The sequence below is a fragment of the Puntigrus tetrazona genome, chromosome 15 (genome assembly GCF_018831695.1).
Source record: "Puntigrus tetrazona isolate hp1 chromosome 15, ASM1883169v1, whole genome shotgun sequence".
Lineage (NCBI taxonomy): Eukaryota > Metazoa > Chordata > Actinopteri > Cypriniformes > Cyprinidae > Puntigrus > Puntigrus tetrazona.
The window spans coordinates 19,855,253-19,873,685 of record NC_056713.1 but is presented as its reverse complement, the minus strand read 5'-3'; the positions used below and the strand labels follow the sequence as shown (position 1 = coordinate 19,873,685).

At 35.0% G+C, this 18,433-nt stretch overlaps 1 protein-coding gene across 4 annotated transcripts in view; it reads left to right on the top strand.

The window, feature by feature from the left end:
* Positions 1–1,525: 1,525 nt before the first annotated feature.
* The window catches only part of nphs1 (NPHS1 adhesion molecule, nephrin), a 74,323-nt gene continuing 57,415 nt past the window's right edge, over positions 1,526–18,433 (top strand). The window contains exons 1-4 of one of the 4 annotated variants that reach the window (XM_043259971.1): positions 1,526–2,071; positions 4,583–4,723; positions 8,182–8,275; positions 16,979–17,173. In XM_043259971.1, coding sequence (XP_043115906.1) covers positions 8,212–8,275; positions 16,979–17,173 — 259 coding nt within the window. In that variant the 5' untranslated portion in view covers positions 1,526–2,071; positions 4,583–4,723; positions 8,182–8,211. Of the gene's footprint in view, positions 2,072–4,550; positions 4,724–8,181; positions 8,276–16,978; positions 17,174–18,433 lie in introns of all 4 variants that reach the window. The other 3 variants (XM_043259968.1, XM_043259970.1, XM_043259969.1) reach the window with 3 other exon arrangements.

Below are 18,433 nucleotides of genomic sequence, written 5' to 3'. Positions count from 1 at the left end.
GCATATGTGTGTGCGCGTGTATATATGTGAATGTGTGGGATCGCATTAACCTGTGCCTGGGGGCCACTCAATATAATGACTGAGCAACAGGCCCCAGCTGTTCACATCTGTCTCTCCAGCTCTCTATGAAGCACCTACCCCATGCCTCCTTCCACTTGTGAAGCGCGCCTCGCCGTGTGTGTCTGTTGTATGTGTGCGTGTAGTTTTATGTGTGTGTGCGCTCTGAAGGCCGCGGCCTTGATACAGGCACATAGAGCTATAAGAGCACTCCACCCAGTTCAGCTGAAATCTATGATCTGTCTCCTCTCGTGACTGAGCTTCACTTCTTGCTGTAAACACATTCAGATTCAATGTACTTCTTAGTCGCCCAGATTCCGTGAAAATGCTTTCATGTGAGACCTTGTAGCATTTAATGTATGTCTTTTATGAAAGACGGTGTTTTTTTATTATTAATTGAGAGAGTATATCTGAAGAATAAATGACTTTTTTATGTTGTTGTGAGGATTCTGAAAATTTGAACGCTAAACAAACCGATGTAGAATAATGATGACCTTCTCTTGTGAAGGAGAGTTGTCTTTATTGATCCAAAGAAAAAAAAGCAAAAGAGCACACTCCATTTAATTTCTTTCGTAGTTTTTGAAATGTTACAGCACAAATAGAACACCTTTTTATCCCTCATAAATAATTATATAATATAATAATACAGAGACACACTAGCTGTGTATTGGCTAGTTTGGGGTTGGTTGTAGTTTTAATAGAAGTCTCTTAAACACCAAGTCTGCGTTTATTTGATCAATATACATCAAAGAATATGTTAATAAATATATATAATATAATGCAAAAATATAAATATAATATAATATAAAAATTTCCAGCATTACATGTGTGTGTGTGTGTATATATATATATATATATATATATATATATATATATATATATATACACACACATATATATATATATATATATATATATATATATATATATATATATATATATATATATATATATATATATATATATATATATATATATTTTTTTTTTTTTTTAAGGAAAGACCTTATTTGCTATTTTTCTATAATTTTTTATTATGAAATTCATACATGCATTTTAAAGTATGGCTCAGTAGTTCTTAGTTTTAGTGTGAGGTATGCAACCAATAGAACAGTGATACATACACATTGTCTGGTAAAACAGTATTTTAGAAAACCTAAATTCTCTAGAGTAAGATGAAATGAACCATAACCATAGACCCATGTCCTGAGTTTTTATAAAAATAGACGTTTCCACAGAAGAAAAATCTTTGCCCTTTGTCTAGAATCACTCAAAATTACAACAGCTTTTTCTTAGCGGTGACACCAGAAAGTCAATCCACGTCTCAAGTTTTCTTTCTTCCGTCATGTGGCATATAATAATGTAAAAAAATGCTTTTGAGCGCACAATCAAATATTCAGTCGTGGAAAATGAATTCTGTGTAAAATCTGTTGCTGTGCGCAGTGAGAGAGCCAAGGCGGCCCCTTAGGAGTGTTCAGTATATAAAATAAAGCGAATAGTCTGTGCCGTATATATTATGCATGAGCATAAATGTTACAAAACTGGTGACTGTGGAGACTGCTGCGTTCACTTCGGTGTCGACAAAGGTACCGAGGTCCCTCAACATAGAAACAAAGCAAGAAAGAGCTAGAAAGGAAAACCTCTGAGTTGTTCTAGATGTAGTCCATTAGAAAGGCCGTGTCCTGTGTGTCGCATCCTTCTGTAGCTCCGTTAAAGCTCATTAAATGCTCGCTAATGGCTGAATATGATGAGACCAAGGGGCAGAGGCCGAGCGTGAGATGGAGTGCCACGTTACAAGGGTTCCTCGGCATTTTTGCAGTCAGCAGTTTGCGCGTCACCTCATCTCATTCCTATTCACTCATCCTCCCTGTTTTCACTCCTCCATTTCTGTCAGGTTGTTAAGAAAGCGTCAGGAGGAGGGGAGCCCCACTAGCGTTTCCTCCGCAGAGCTGGTTGAACGTCTTCAGAAAGAAGCTCCAGATGAGGCGAGACAAAGGCGAGCGGTGAGGCTCAACAGGTAAGCCGCGTTCGCTCACATGCAAGTGTTTTATCACGCTCAAAGACACCTTGGCTTTTTATTTCTGCTCGGCTTTATATACTTTTCCTCTTTTTCTCGCATCTCTCCTTTGGCTTTAAGAAGACAAGTAAGAGTGAGGAGATAGAGGCTTGAAAGAAGGCCGTTCTCGCTTTCTCTCTCTCTCTCTCCCTTGTCAGTTTTAAGTTGACTTCTGTGTCAAGGGGAAGGATGAGGGAAAGACGGAGAAGTATTTTTGTGTGGAAGCTGAGATACTAAGTTGAAAAGGTACGACAAAGAGTCAAAACAAAGAGCATTTTAACAGCGCTGCCGCCTCGGGAAGCTAAAAGTGGGTGAAATCCATTAGTGGCCTTAAAATTCCTTGCTTTTACTGGCGTAATACTGCAATCTGTTGATGACTTCCTGTATTAGTGTTTTGGTGTTCATTAGTGTTCACCAGGATTCAAACATGTGATTTTCATTCAACAGATGTCAATAAAAATCATAGGGCTAGGCATTATATATACATCGATATAGTCATGCTCATCTCGTCACCTGATTTCAAATGGAGCGGCAGTTAATACACAGAGCCCTAGATCACTGACAAACTAAGCAATATTGAGTTCAGAACCTGATATTGCGTAGATCTACGGTTCTGCATGAAAACAGGTGATTGAAATGTACTGCTAATGAACTTTACTGACGAGATGAGCATGAATATATTGATTAATATACCATCTATTAAATAATATATAAATAATAAATATCTAAATATATGATCATCGCATTAAATAACATATAAACCCATACTGCATTGCAACATGTTCCAAAAACATGTTTTTTGTATATTTGAATGTATAATAAAAAAAAATTATAATTAAAAAATGCTTCAGTTGAGATAATTTTTTTAAATACTTACTACTTACATACTATAATCTATAAAAATAAAAAAGTATCTTAATTTATCTTAATAATCTATCTTAAATTATCTTAATTTAAAGTTCAAATTTACAATAAAATGTCTCATTTGCTAAATTCGTAAAAAATTTGAGTTATATATTTTTTAATGGAAATTAATAGTTCTATTACATTAATATATTAAAATCATATCTCAAGGATCTTTGTGAGACTAGAGACTGGATAAATGATGTCGAAGATTCAGCTTTACATCACAGGAATAATTTATTTGAAATATATTAAATAGAACAGACAATATTGTAGTTTTTACTGCATTTTTTTAAACAAATGCTACTTCAGTAAACATCTGAGACATATATATATATATATATATATATATATATATATATATATATATATATATATATATATATATATATATATATATATACACATACACACAGTATACACTACTATTCAGAATGGGATTTGTGAGATTTTTAAATGTGTTTGAAAAAGGCTTCCTATGCTTATATACAGTACATATTTTATTTATGTGCTACTACAAAGCGCTGAATGTATAACTGAGTTCTGCCAGCCCTGGAGATGCTAGTTGTGAAACAGGTACTTGGATTTGGAATGTCCCAGTCAGAGAGCAGAGAGCCGGTCTCATTTTCTGCACATTGGGAAATTTCATGCTGTTTTTGCATCCAATAGGCCCAGGCTTGAGTGTTGGGTCGTTTGATGATGTAATGAGGAAAAAAAAAAAAAAGCATTAAAATGTACCTGAGAGGGTCAATGCCTGTGATACCTCCCTGGCCCAGCCAGAAACCATACTGAGAATGTACCTACAGGGAATCGAATTTCATATCTTTCAACTTTCACACGTCTGAAGACACAAGGAGACTGACAAGGACATATATGAGATGTAAACAAACTGCAGCACAAGCATCAGTTGTCACTGAGTGGAATGGCATCCTTGACAGCATGAAGGAATCATATTGACATGCCGATGTAACAGCCAGTATGTGCACAGATTACAGTGCTGTTCAATATACCAAGGGAGATCATAATTCTTATTCTGAGAGACATTACAATGTCAATATTATATTAGTATATAGGACCAAAAAAAGCCACTATAAAGGTTTTGTTTGTTCCACACACACATATATATATGCTCATCAGACTGAATTTAATATTAATTAATATTGTGAAATATGAATTGCAATTTCTATGTTAATATATTTTAAAAACGAATTTATTCCTGTGCTACAAAGCTGAATTTTCATCAACCGTTACTCCAGTTTTCAGTTCATTAATGATCATTAATGATTAGATTTCTATTTTCAATATAAAGTTTATTAGTAGTAGTTTTAGTCCAATTAGTTCTTTTCATAGTGGAAAGTATCTCCATAAACTTAAAATCTGTGTTTTACCTTTGCTCGTCTTTTCAGGTAAACGAATGCTACTGTTGCAGTAACATAACTTGACAAGACACGAAAACATGAACAAAACAAATTGAGAAAATTAATTAATGAATTTCCCTTTCCTGTGCCATGCTGATGTTTTCCCTGCAATAATTAAGGTACTTGTTTGTCTTTGGGGACGGTGGAGAAGGGAGGTTAGACAGGCCTGAAGAACATCTCATTAAAGACCTGGACAGGAATCGCTGAGTCATTCAGAAGAGCTTCAGACTCCAGACATAACTTCGAACCCTCTTCACATCTCCCTGACAGAGCTCCGACGCACCAAAATAAGGTTTGTGTCAAAAAGAAAAGAAGGGAGAAGTTAATTTTCTCAACGAGCAGTGACTCGCACAGCAGTGAAGTCGGAACAAAAACTGTGAGTTTCTCTTTTGATTAGTCCACAGTGCACTCTGGGAACATTAGAATGAGAAGGAGAAAAAAGGTGCATCGCTAGTGTCTTTTTATAGGGGCATGAGCCCAAGTAAAGTAGTCATAATCATGCTCACATAGTTTTCTGTGAAACCAAAGTTTTTGTTCAAAGATCACGTTGTGTATATGCAGAGGCGGTGCAGAGACTGACACAAGTAGCTAGTTAAGAAGAGAACGAGTAGCTCTTTGAATGTACTGTATAAGCACTAAAATAATCGTAAATTTACACTTAAAAGTGGGACAGTCCCTATAAAATGGCATCGAGTCAACTTTGTGTCCTTGTGTCAAAGCACTTAACAGTGTCAAATTATAGAATAGAGAGTCAGTAATATATAATGACAAGATTAAACATTCAATTTTTAAGTAAAGGCATTTTATTATTGAGTTTAGAGACGTCATTGTCTAGCTCAGTTTAGTTTAAATATTAATCATGCAATAAAATCGCTAGAAGTGTGGGTCAGAGCTGGCTTAATTTGGTCTGGCTTGTAGGTAGCTTTAATGGGGTCATATGATGTTGCTCAAAATAATTTTTTTTAGTATATTTGGTGTGATGCGATGTGTTTATGGAGTTTAAGGTTCAAAAACCACTTTATTTTCCATTTCTCCTCTAAGCCCCGCCTTCCGTAAACGAGTCGATTTGTACAAAGCTCAACATTCTAAAAAAGAGAGGTGTGGTCTGATTGGCCAGGTATCCAGTGCGTTGTGATTGGCTGAATACCTCAATCGTGTGGCAGAAATTTTATGTCCCTTACTGTAATGAGATGCTGTGTCCCGGTGCTATGCCACCAAAACTATAAAAGCCATTAAAAATAATTACTAATTATGCTGTCTACTTACACACTGCATCCCACGTAAACATAAAACCATGTCTGCATTTGTGATCGAAGAAACGACAAACAACACAATTCTACACCGCTCAAAGCTTGTTTGAATAGTAAGTAGCAGATTATTTTAATAAGAAAACATGACTTACTTACAGGTTGTGAGTCAGAAGCACCAGACTGTCCTTGCGAAGGTGGAATTTCCACACTTTATAGTCTCTGTGTGCAGCCTCTGTCCTCCATAAATACCCTCAACACGCTCTAGTATTATATTTGTGTTGATCTGTTCTGGAAATGGTGTTGTAAATACAACTTGACCTCTGATTTCTAGTTGTGTCCTCTTTTGGAAGCACAAAGAAAGTCGTTTCATTTTCACAACAACACACAGTGTCTATTGAACATTGAGCTTGCAGCAACAATACAGTGAGAATAATAGTTCAACCTTCTTTTTGTAAACATTTGGGCGGTGTTGTGAAAATAGTTAAATGAACATATGTCCATCTTTGCAAGTATCTTCTTAATTAAATAATAGTTCTTTAGTGAAATCAAATTAAATAATAGATCTTAAGTGAAATCAAACAGCTGAAAAAGAGTATGTAGGATCTAAGCAGCTCTTAAAGTGACAGCAGTCTAATATTCCTGCTGTCTGTCGTTTATTTAATCAAACAACAAATGATAGAAAATCTCTCACTCTGCATTGAATTACTTTTTTTTTACTTTAATAAGAAGAAATATGTATTTGATTTACACAGTGAAAATGATGAATTCTTATTTAATCACTGACTGTTTACTTGTCACTTTTTGAATATAGGTTTGTATTAGTTTTTTGTGATAGTAACACTAGCAACAAAACATTCTTACATACTACGTTTTTTTCATATCATAAAGACCATAAAGAACTACATCATAGTTGTGAAATAAAATAGCTCAGATCATGATATAATATTTTGTTCATGGTATATGCTAGCCTTAAAAGTTTGGGATCAGTTGGATTGTTTTAAATGTTTTTGAAAGAAGTTTCTTAAGCTTCTATTAGAACAAGAATATGATAAAACGGTAATATTCATGATTTAAAATGTTTTCAGACTCAATATAATTTAAAATATAGTATATTCCTCTGATGGAAAGCTGAATTTTTTGTAACCATTGCCTCAGTCTTCAGTGTTACACAATGCTTCAGAAATCATACTCTCATTCTATTATTATATGTTATATATTATTATATATTTCCTAATATCCACTGCAAGCTCAACTGAAATATAATCTTTAAATCTATTTTATTAAAGATCCTTCAGAAACTTTTTAATATGATCTGATACAGAAACAGCAGTTTAATATTTTTTTGTAAACCGTGACTTTGATTTACAGAAATAAAAGTACTGTATATATAACGCAATGTTATATATTGACTTTTAAATGACTATGTATATACTGTATTTCAATTTAAAGTAACAGTGTCTTATTAAACATATTTAATTAAATATAACATAAACCTGTGACATTTACATTTGTGAATGACGGACAATCATGCGCTCTCTTTATATACTTAAGCATAGTATTTTTACGACCTTGAGCATTTAAATATCAAATTAAACTGCAAAGCTAAGCTAGCCTCCTGAATTTCATGAATCGAAATAATCTAGTTTAGCTTTAGATGGCACAATGCAAAAATTTACCTAGAAAAGGCCCACTAACGTTACTCAAGAATATGTTAAAAAAAATGCTTTTCCCAAAGTCCCAAAGTGTTAAACATAAAAGTGCCCCCATGCAAAATAACAGAGCTTTCATAGGAATGCTGGGAGCTTGAGCCCCAGTGCTGATGAAAGACTGAAAACCTCTCTGGGCGAGCGTGATGAAAAAACAGACAGACAGAGAAAATGAAGGGATATGTTTAAAGAACATCTAAATACAGCGTGCGTACGCTCCGACCGAAAGCCCTCCATCCATTCAGGGAGATTGCAGTCGGCGCATTCACGGTTTGGCGTCTGGGACTGTTTGCGGGCACAGAGTATAATTGAGTGTGAGTTAATTCCTATCAAAGCCCATTGGACTGCAACTAATGGACCGAGGGAGATGCCTCAAGGAGCCAGCGCTTTCAATTTCTTTTGTTTATTTAGATGGGAAAATGTTTAGTTTTTAATTAAGTAAATCACTATTATTTGTTCCAGTGTGGTTGGTAATTTGAAGAGATTGCAACCTGACTGAAATGCAAGCGCTGTTGGCTTTGAGAGAGAGATAGGGAGTACCGGAGGAGGCTAAAGCGTGGCGTAATGGCCGTGAACCCGAGAGAGCTCTTTCCATGCGGTATAGAAACACTCCCTGAGCTTCACTTTGAAGTGTTCCTAAGGTTCCCTCTCAAAACTTGAACTTATTCAAAACAAGCGCGTCAATGGACTGGTAAAAAAATGGAAAAAATGAAAAGGAGCCTTTATAACGTCTGAGACCTTCTTCGGTGCGTGTGTGTCTTTTACATATGTTCCTTTCGGTCTTGTTTTTACAGATTTGTTTTGGCGGCGTGTGATTGGAGGAGATGGGTTTCTGGTTTTCGCTCCTCCTCGCAAGTGCTTGGGTTTTTCTTCGGATGGAGTTACGAGGTACAGTTTAAACTCAAGGCCAAATGCAGCCATTTTGTGTTCATTTTATGGATGCATTCGTGCTGTAATTACGCTAAGGTATTTCATTTAAGCTGTGTAATGAAACCCATGAGGCATTGTACCAATTACAGTGTCCAGAGCTTTGCCATTTGCAACAGTTTTCAGGCACCGGTACGATTATCTGTCAAAGGTGCCATATTAAATGAACAAATATAAACAAAGCATGAGCATATTTGTTTAAAAGTACAAATAAAAAAAGTTAAATAAAGGAAAGCACACACACACACACACACACACACACACACATATATATATATATATATATATATATATATATATATATATATATATATATATATATATATATATATACATATATGCGTGTCTGTTAAAAATAACATCTTTAAAAATAGGATTTTTATCCCTAGATTTTTGTCGTAAATTTTGCTTAGTAAATTTTCTTTTGTTAAATAGAAAGATTTTCACAATCGTGAAATTGTATATGTGATGCAATTTTTATTGTTTTATTGCAAGCTTTTTAAAATAACTGTGATATTTTAGGATAAATGCTACTACAGTTTATATTAATATTTGTATTTATGTTTTAGATTTTGCTTTGATTTTATTTTTGTTGTGTATGTTATTTGTCATTCCAACGGTTTTACGGGCTATGAAAGGTTGGAATGCATTCGAGGTCAAAAAATGCTTTTATTTTCTTATAACAAGCGTTTATTTTTACCTTATTTGTTTTAACGACACCCAAACAATTTTTCAGTGGATACATTTTCCAAGCCCCTTCATGATTTGTCAAAATCATTTAAAGCAGTGTTTGTGAGCTTTTACCGCTACAAAAACAGCACCTAGTGGCAAAGATTGAAATTGCATTTTCATTTAGACCAACAAGAAAAGACCTTTCAGGACTTATTTTCATTCACTTACACACTGCATGAAAAGGTCATTTTCAAACATCCATAATAGGGGCACTTAATAAGTTAATTAAAAATAAATGAGTAATTTTACTTTAATTGCAACTATTTAAGTACACAAATGTAAACAAAAAAATGTAATTTGGAACAAATAAAAAGGTTAAATAAAAAGGTTTTGTACATTTATTTAAGATAAAAGTATTTTTATTATTATACTTTTATATAATTAGTATTTTTATTATTACTAATATAATTAGCATTTTTATTATTTATTAATATAATAATATATAATATAAATATAATAATTCCACCTTAATACACATATTGCACATTAATGTTAATATTCAGACGTTAATATAATATTTAATGTTCAAGGAATTGTAACTTTTGTTGCCATATAATCGAGGTTTAATTTATAACACGTTCCTCTTCACACATTTCTAAGCATTGTGTGCTGAGCTGGTCATGGACATTGAAGCTCTGGTAAATCACAAGTACTTTTTGTTACACAAGAGGTGGCTTATAAAAAAACGCCCTTGAATAGTTCTTGTGTATCACACAAAATGTATATCTAGCCAATTTGGCCCATGAGCAAATCTTCTGCTCTCACAGCTGTATGCGGTAAATGTTCCCTCTCCGGTTCAGCTCTGCTTGACAAAACTGCATCTGAATAGAAAGAATGGCCGAGGCAATTTACTGTAATGATTGCTTGTTGCATTTTCCCATTCTGCCCGCATATATACAATTTGCGCGTCTTAACGCCACGTGACGCCGTGCGGAGCGCCGAACCTGCCTTCGTCTTCCTTGGTCTGAGAAGCTTTTGACACAGAATCCCAGGCCTTCCTCCCTCTTCTCTTCACCATCTTGCTGTGAGCTTTTATCTCATAATAACTGTGCTGCCTGTATATTAGCAGGCTCCAACAATCAAGTTTAGTGGAGACGAAATTGGTTACTGTATGCCAAGGCTCAATTTGGACTGGATGGTAGCATATGTTGTTGCATGGCACCAAAGGAAATAATCTGCTTTGTGTGGAACATTCTCGTTGTGTGTGCAGAGGAACCGTTGTGTTAGACTATGACTGAATTCATGTACGATGGTGCATGTGCGTATGGCTGCATGCATTCATACCGGAAGAAATTAAGAAAATAAATAATAATAATTTTATTAAGAATACTTAGGCTAAAATCAAGGCTACAATTATTAAATCATATTTTTTTAAAAGAGATTTTAATTTAGTTAAAATTTAATACATCGATAAAACTAAATATTAAAAATGAAACCAAATTAATTTGTTTATAAAGTAGCGAAAAAAGCATGAGGTCACAAAGGTGCTGTATTTTTAATGAAAAAATAAATCAAATAAAAATAAATTATAATACAGCAAAATACGATAATAATAGAATAAAAGAAAGATATTTGAGAGAAAATTATTTTAAAAATAATCAAATATTCAATATTTAAACCTAATTTTTATAAAAATAGTGAGGGCTTCATCAGAATAAAAGTAACTAAAATAACTGAAATAAATAAAAGTAAAATATATATAAAAATGTATAATATAAATGTATAAATATAAAAACTAATTCAAATCTAAACCAAAACTATAATAGTGTCAGTTATTTTAAAATTATATGTAATTGTTGTAAATTATTTAAAATTGTAAATTTGCGTATTGTTACATACGTAATTAATTAATTGTGCTCTGCACACTGTGAATTTTTTCCTCACAACTGGCCTTTGTTTGTCGCGTCTCGCAGCACTTACATATGTAGCATGTGTAGAAGACAAATTGCTTGTCGCTAAAAACTTTGCGTCGTGCTCGGTTTCCCAACCGAAACCCGCTAAAAGCCCCACTGTGAATAGAAAACCGCAGATGCACTGTTTATAAAAAGGTGTCAGTGTTTCCTTTGTAAATATAATTAGAAATCCAATTATTTCCTTGTAATTGCAACCTTTTCATACATTATGCAATGTGCAACAAGCTTTCTAGAGGAAGGAGATTGCTTGAGATTGCAGTATGTGAAATATGAGACACCGCTTGTGCCTTAATTACGTCTGAATATAACATCTAGCGAAAGAAGTCTCCAGCGGGCACGTTTGGAATCACCGATCTGGCCGATCGAGGCCGAAAGCGTTCAAATTGTTCTTGAAGCGCCTCGTGCTTTTTCGTTTATGCGTAACTTTGCAGCCATGACTCAACCGTCAATCTGAAGCGACCGTTGCCGGTTGAATCAAAGCAAAAATGAGAGTTTTTTTTTTTTCTTTGATCCAGACTTTGAAATTCCCTCTCCTTTGAGTCCTTGAATGGAACGCACATGGGCTGTGATTAAAATCTCAGAGCCGTGTTTATTTAGACTACAAAAGCAGCAGAATAATGCATTGTTGTACATGGCATTAGCGCTGATACTTTGTGTTCCGGAGCTGTAGTTTAGCGCCGCCCGCTATAGACTAAAAGTCAGATTGTACTCTGCGGCTTAATCCCATGTCATTATCTTGTTCAAATAAGACGTCAACGTGCCGCATCAGGAGTCGGAATCAGGCCGGGGTGCGTGTTTGACATGTCTTTCCTCTACTATCGCTGCTTCACAGGCAGCTGAAGGGAAGGGAAGCGCACGACTAGGGCTGGCTGCAGCATTTAAATGTGCCATGCTGATTATCTTGCCGCTGTGTTTACGTATTCATTTATGTAAACATTATGCTAATGTGTTTTTCGGCTTGTCGCTTGTGTCCAATCGCGCCCTTCGAGTTTGACGTGAGGTGACTGATGCAGCCTTGATGTGAAGTTGCAGCTTCTGAGAGCAGTCGAGTGTGCCCAGATGCACTGGATATTTGTCATTGGCTCAAAAGAGGTGCCGGGGTTTGAAAAGTCTCGGCCGTGCTCTCGGGAGCGGCCTTTCAAGAAAATGTGTCTTAAAATAGCTGACCCTTTTGTGTGCGCTACATTTGCTTTTTCACACTAAAGACTGTCCGAGTAATCATAGTCTCTAAGAGGTCTTTGAAGGCTGGCTGAAGCCACGATCGGATCAGAGGAGCTTGATAAAAGTCTGACGCCGACTTCATAGAAAGTACGCCTAGGGGTTACAAAGAAAGCGTGAAAGTCTTTACCTTGTGCGCGTGACTTTAAAGGACCGGCTCACACAAAAAATCAAGGCCACTTTTGCCGTACGACTGTATAGAGAGTTGTCAAGTTCCAAAAAAACGCCAAAAGGGCATTTAAAAATAAAAGTTGAAATGTTGTATATTAACATTTTGGGGTTCTCCAAAAAACCTTTTAGTAAACAGTACTTAAAATAATTAGTTCGGAGAACATAATAATTCAAAGAACATTTTTCATTATGAAAGAACATTTTGTGAAATGGATGGTAAAGGCAATAAAAAACACACACAAACGAAAGCGCTGTACAGTCTTAAAAATAAATTTACAGATAATCTTTTCTTACAGCGATTTTATAAAAGAACCACGACTAGTTCCTCAAAGAACCTTTTAGTGAACATTTCGTAAAATAACTTTTTTTGATCATTTCTGTAGAACACTATATAAAGAAACTTTTTCAACTAGCTAGAACTTTCTGTGGAATGTAAAGGTTCCATGAATGTTAACGGTTCTTCGTGGGAACATCAATGCCAATAAAGAACCTTAATTTTTGTGAGGAATAATTTAATAATCTATTATTTTTTCACTCTAAAAAACCTTTTGTGTTCTTGATGAATCCATGTAGTATAAGAACCAGTCAGAGAAGCTTAAAGTAAAAGATAAATTTGTTTTCTTAATTCAAGAACATTTAACTCGAAGAGCCTCTTCTCCTTTCTCTTAAATTTCATATGTGAAATCACCAATGAAATCTGACAACAATGTCGTTTCTTTTGCTCAAATAGTGCTATAGAAAGCTAGATCACCCAGTGCGCAAATGCAGTCGCACGCGTACATCTCAGAATGCTCACTGTTTCTATAGCAACCAGGGTGCTTCTTACAGCAGCTGACTTTACCGATTAGTGATTGGCGCTTACATTCAGAAGGCGGGGCTTCCTGCGATCGAGCGGCCATATTAAGCGTAGTGACTATACAATGATTTCATTGGGTGAATGCGCCTGGCGCGAAGTTAGCTGGCTGTGTTTCCCATATATTTATTTGCTGCGATATCAAATTCGACCAATTTTTCGAAAGGCTTCAGAACCTATAGTGTGTATTATGAAACCATATGATTGTGTAACGATCGAAATATTGTGATTGAAAATCTCAATAAAGTAAGAGTCATTGGGGTTTAGTGTTGTTTGCACTTCAATATGTTCTTTTTATGACAAAAGAACTCCTATTGTTGGATGAACTATCCCTTTAAGTTGTTATTCACTGATAGTGATAAAAAAAAATGAACACACTGTTCCTTTAAATCTCAAACCCCCATTGAATGCCACATTCTTTTAATTAGGTGGGATCTCCCGCACAGAGTTTCCACAATTGCATTCCTGATGTTACACAACGGGGTCGTCGGAGAGTCATCGTCAGTGTTATGTCCCGTTAAATCATGTTTATGACAGGTACAAGCCGACTCCATTCGAAAGAATGATCAGCAGATGGGTGTCACACAAATCATAATGCCACAGCCCAAGTGGTGAGGAAACAGGCGTCTTTTTGTAGCCTAGTCATCATTCTTCTGGGTGGATATTAGCAGTAGGTGTATTGACAGCTGAGAAAACAGCAAGGGGATTTGAGATCTCTTCATACCTTCATTTTCCCTGCTCTCCTTCTTGCTCAGGAGAGATTTAATTCTCCGTAATTACTTTATTGACTCATTTGCAGAGCTGAATTGGCTCCAATCTGTCGTCGATAAAACATACACAGAGATGAGGAACAGCATAACAATACTTAAGTACAACATCATAGTGGGAGGCAAATTTTCCTTCAACGGGGAGAGTGTCGTGGCAAGCCTGGTAATTCGGCATCCATATGTGACAATCTCATGTAAAGCGTAACATAATTCATGTTAACCAAAATTATGCTGGAACTACTTAGTCTGCATAATTTAATGCAGAACTATTGAGCAAAACGATTAAACAGTTGCAAAAGCCTGCTGATTCTCTCTCCTGCAATCTTTTTTTTTGTTTCCTAACTTAATTTTTACTCGCATTTGGCTTCTTGATATGATTTTTGACACTGGTTATAAAAGGAAAAAGATGTCAAATGTGTCACATATAAAAATGATGAGGAGTAATGAGAGCTAATATGCCTAATTGTTTTTAGTTAACAACTGAAATTCACTTAAAACCTTTAAAAAATACAGTTATAGAAATGTGACCTGACATTGTGAAATATATGACTGATGTATGCGTCATATAAAAATCATTTGCTAAAGCATTATTTGCTAAAGCTTTATTATGTTGCTTGTCGCTCACAGTTTTAAATATTATTCAATCCAATATTATTTTTAATGATAATTGTGTTTTTATGACATTTGGAGGCAAAGCTCACAAAAAAAAAAATCTAATCAAATCAATCAAACAAAAATGGTTACAAATAATTTACATAGTTTAGTTTAATTAACTTTAATTTAGTTTGATATTTTACTTTAAATAGATTTTATTAAAAAATGTATTCTCTGTAATAAATTTTTTTTTTTTACAGAGAATAAACAATGAAAATGTTAACAGCGTTGTGCCATGATTGAACAGGCGTTGCCTGCAAGACCACCACATCTCAAGAGCACACCTGATAACCACCGGGCCGTGCAAAGTTTTTAAAAGATGGAAGGTTGAAGGACATTTAATTATCTTTGCCATTTCAAACATTCAGATTGGAAAAAAAAATCTCTTACCACAGTTGTTGACCTTCGGCACAATGGGAGAGAATAATTAAAGAAGAGAAATGTCTGAGCTCTATTTGGATCCCACTCAGATAATGAGAGCTGTTAACTTGATCTGAGTTATTCCTGGCCCTGAATCTTGAGAATTGCTCTGGTAATGCAACCGAGTCTAGTGTGCATACTTTTAAATTACTTGAATTGTGGTGACATGGATATGGTGACTTCATCGTACAGGTAAATATAGCCTATTGAAAATAGATTAATATTAGTTTATACTTTGTTATTTAATCTACACTATCCCTGCTTCCAAGTGTGTATACTATCCACCCTATCTGCCCTAAGTAGTATTTAAAATACTGCTACAAATAACATAGTTTGGGTTAGGCTGGGTACACACTAAAAGATTTTTTCAATCTTATAAGATTTTTGAAATGTGAGGGACCACAAACATGAGGGCAAAAAAATCCTTTCACCGTTTTGTTCCTATTGTGTGTGGTGTGCCGCAATGTGATGAAGACAGGACACCACACACGAACGGATTTTCATCCAGAGTCCAGACACGGGAACACGGTAAATATGTTCTCCAGGACACGTTGTATAAACGCTCTGTTGCCAACCTCCAATCCTTTAGTGCTGCGCCATGACTGAGTTTGTCATTATGCTTTGGTCTTCTGTCAGATTACCTTCTGATTGGATAGTGTTACGTTTCACGTGATAATCTCCAGATTTTATGCGCGTTTATTCTCGGGGTTCCGAGAAATATTTAACATGCTGGATATTTACGATTCGCGATTATGTTCATCCGAACAGATTCAGTCACTCTGAACACACATCACACCACAGGAAAATCTGAAAAGATCATCTTTAGAAGCACCACAATAATCGGGACATTTACGTAGGGGAAAAATATGTCTTATTAGCTGGTAGATGACTTCTTGTGGTTTTAAAGCTGCTTTACAGCAGAATTGATGAGTTTTCTTCAACTGAATTATTATTATTCTGTTTATCCCTGCTGAAACCTTCTGTGTTGTGTGAAGCGCTATATAACGGTGACTTGACTTACAATTGTTTTGTAATTATGTCGGAAATGTTTGACAGAGATGAGACCAAGATTGTTAAATATTTGATGTCAAAAATGGTTGAAAATGTAACTTCTAGGCATTCATTCAAACTGTTTTAGAGATTTTTTTGTCACACGTAAGTCATTGCAAAATTCAAAGTGAAATATTTACATGCAAACTACGTTGATTCCTGTTTTATTATGGGTGCTTTCGCTTTCCCTTTTTACTTGGAAATTCATTTCCAGGTTCGCTTCAGTCTTCCGCTGCATATAATATTAGCTTGACCTATTTCTATTTTTAATGTATGGATATGATGTTATAATGGAATTCTATAATACTGTTAATTCCTGTTATTTGCTATAACAATGTAAACACGAATGATGAAAGTATGCAGTTTCTATGCAAAAACCTTGTTTGGAAGATGGTTTTTATGACTTACTGGCACAAGTAGCGAACATAGTGTTGTTACATGTATTTAAAAAACGTGCATGGAATTCAGTGAGTCATATTTTGTTCGAATCAACAGACTCACTAGAGTGAATCAAATTTTCCAGTGTTAAGATATGATTAGATGAATTGATACACTGAAAATAATCAATCCTTTCTGCTACAAATAGGATCAAACCAGCTCATTAATATGATGAGATACATATAAGAGAGAAGATCAGTTCACTGGAATAAAAAAGGCATCTATTTTGTCAATGTGACATTTAAAAAAGGAATATAGCCATTGTTCCATCTGTCTAATAAAAAGCATGCTGTAAAATAGCACTTCTACTTTTAGCTAGTTAGTCCCAGAATGTGTCTGCAGCCTTCAGCAGCTTCAGAAGCTTGTGTTGGTAATGAAAGATTTCTCCGTCCTAACCTTGACTCACATCAACTCTTCCGTTTTCTTCTGTTGTCTTTCTCTTTTGAAGGTGTGTGTGGGCAGCAGGCATTCAAGACAGAGCCACGTAATGTGACGGTCAGGGCGGGGGCCACAGCTCTGCTGAAGTGTGAAGTGCTGAGGGCCTCAGGGGCCGTGCAGTGGGTTAAAGACGGGCTGCTCCTGGGACCTCAGAGATCGCTGCCTGGCTACCCACGCTACAGCATGACAGGAGACCAGCAGAAAGGTGAGAACTCGGAGGGATGGAAAGAATGACATGCGGTGATTAAAAACAAACGTCTACGAGTTGCTGAGATGTTTGCTGACATGTTGTTAGATGTGCGTGAGCGAGCAACTGTCCCCAATGAGCACGGGAATGTGAAACTCTTCTCCAAACAGATTGAGTGAAAAATGCTACAGTAAGATTCATAAACTTGGCTGAATTTAAGAAAGTAAAGCATTTATTATAACATTCATCATATATATATATATATATATATATATATATATATATATATATATATATATATATATATATATATATATATATATATAAAATGTATGCTTTTTATATATTAAATATATTTATAATATAAATAGATAATTTAAATTCTGTGAATATAAATATATACATTTAAATACGTGTAAATATTTTCTAAATATATACTGCATGTGCAAATACATACACAATAAACACACATATTATGTGAACAGTGAACAAACCTTTATTTTGGATGAATTGTTTGACACATATATATATATATATATATATATATATATATATATATATATATATATATATTTTTTTTTTTTAATAGCCTCGATGGACAAATAAATAAATAGTTATTATTTCTATTTTTTTTTATTATTGTTATTATATACATGTTCTTGACATCTTTTCTGAGATTACTGTTAATATTCTGTTGTCTTGGAAAGATGCACTGGAGTGTTTGGGATATGACAAATCAGAGGGGAAAAAATCATCTTTTTTTTGTTCAGCGTAAAAGATTATTAGCATGAATCATTAGAAAATGTTTTGCTCATAATCTGCAAATGGCTATAGATGCCCCAGTCTCAGTTTCTAGTTTAGATGCAGCCTTCCTTATCAAAATGCGCTCAGCTCTCTTAAAAACAGCTTAGCGAGATGCTATCAAAGGGGTTCTAATTTAAGCACCGGAGACAGATTTAAGAAATTAGCTTTTTTTTTTTTCCTTTCTTTCTTTTTGAGTGAGAGGACTTTAGTACCACCCCCAATTCCCTTACATCTAAATAAATAAATAAAGTTCAAATCAGCTCTGAATTACTCCTGTTTTTAATGTCCACCGAGAGTAAATTGAGATTATTGTGTAGTGGGCTGAGGCACTGAATAACCTACGATGCTTGGCCAGCTTGCATTGTGTATATAAAAAAAGCCAATTAAAAGACAATGCTAAACAAGTCCTGAGCATCTGCTCCTCTTTGTGGAGGACAAAAGCTGCTATCCGGCATAGAGAGAGAGAGAGAGAGA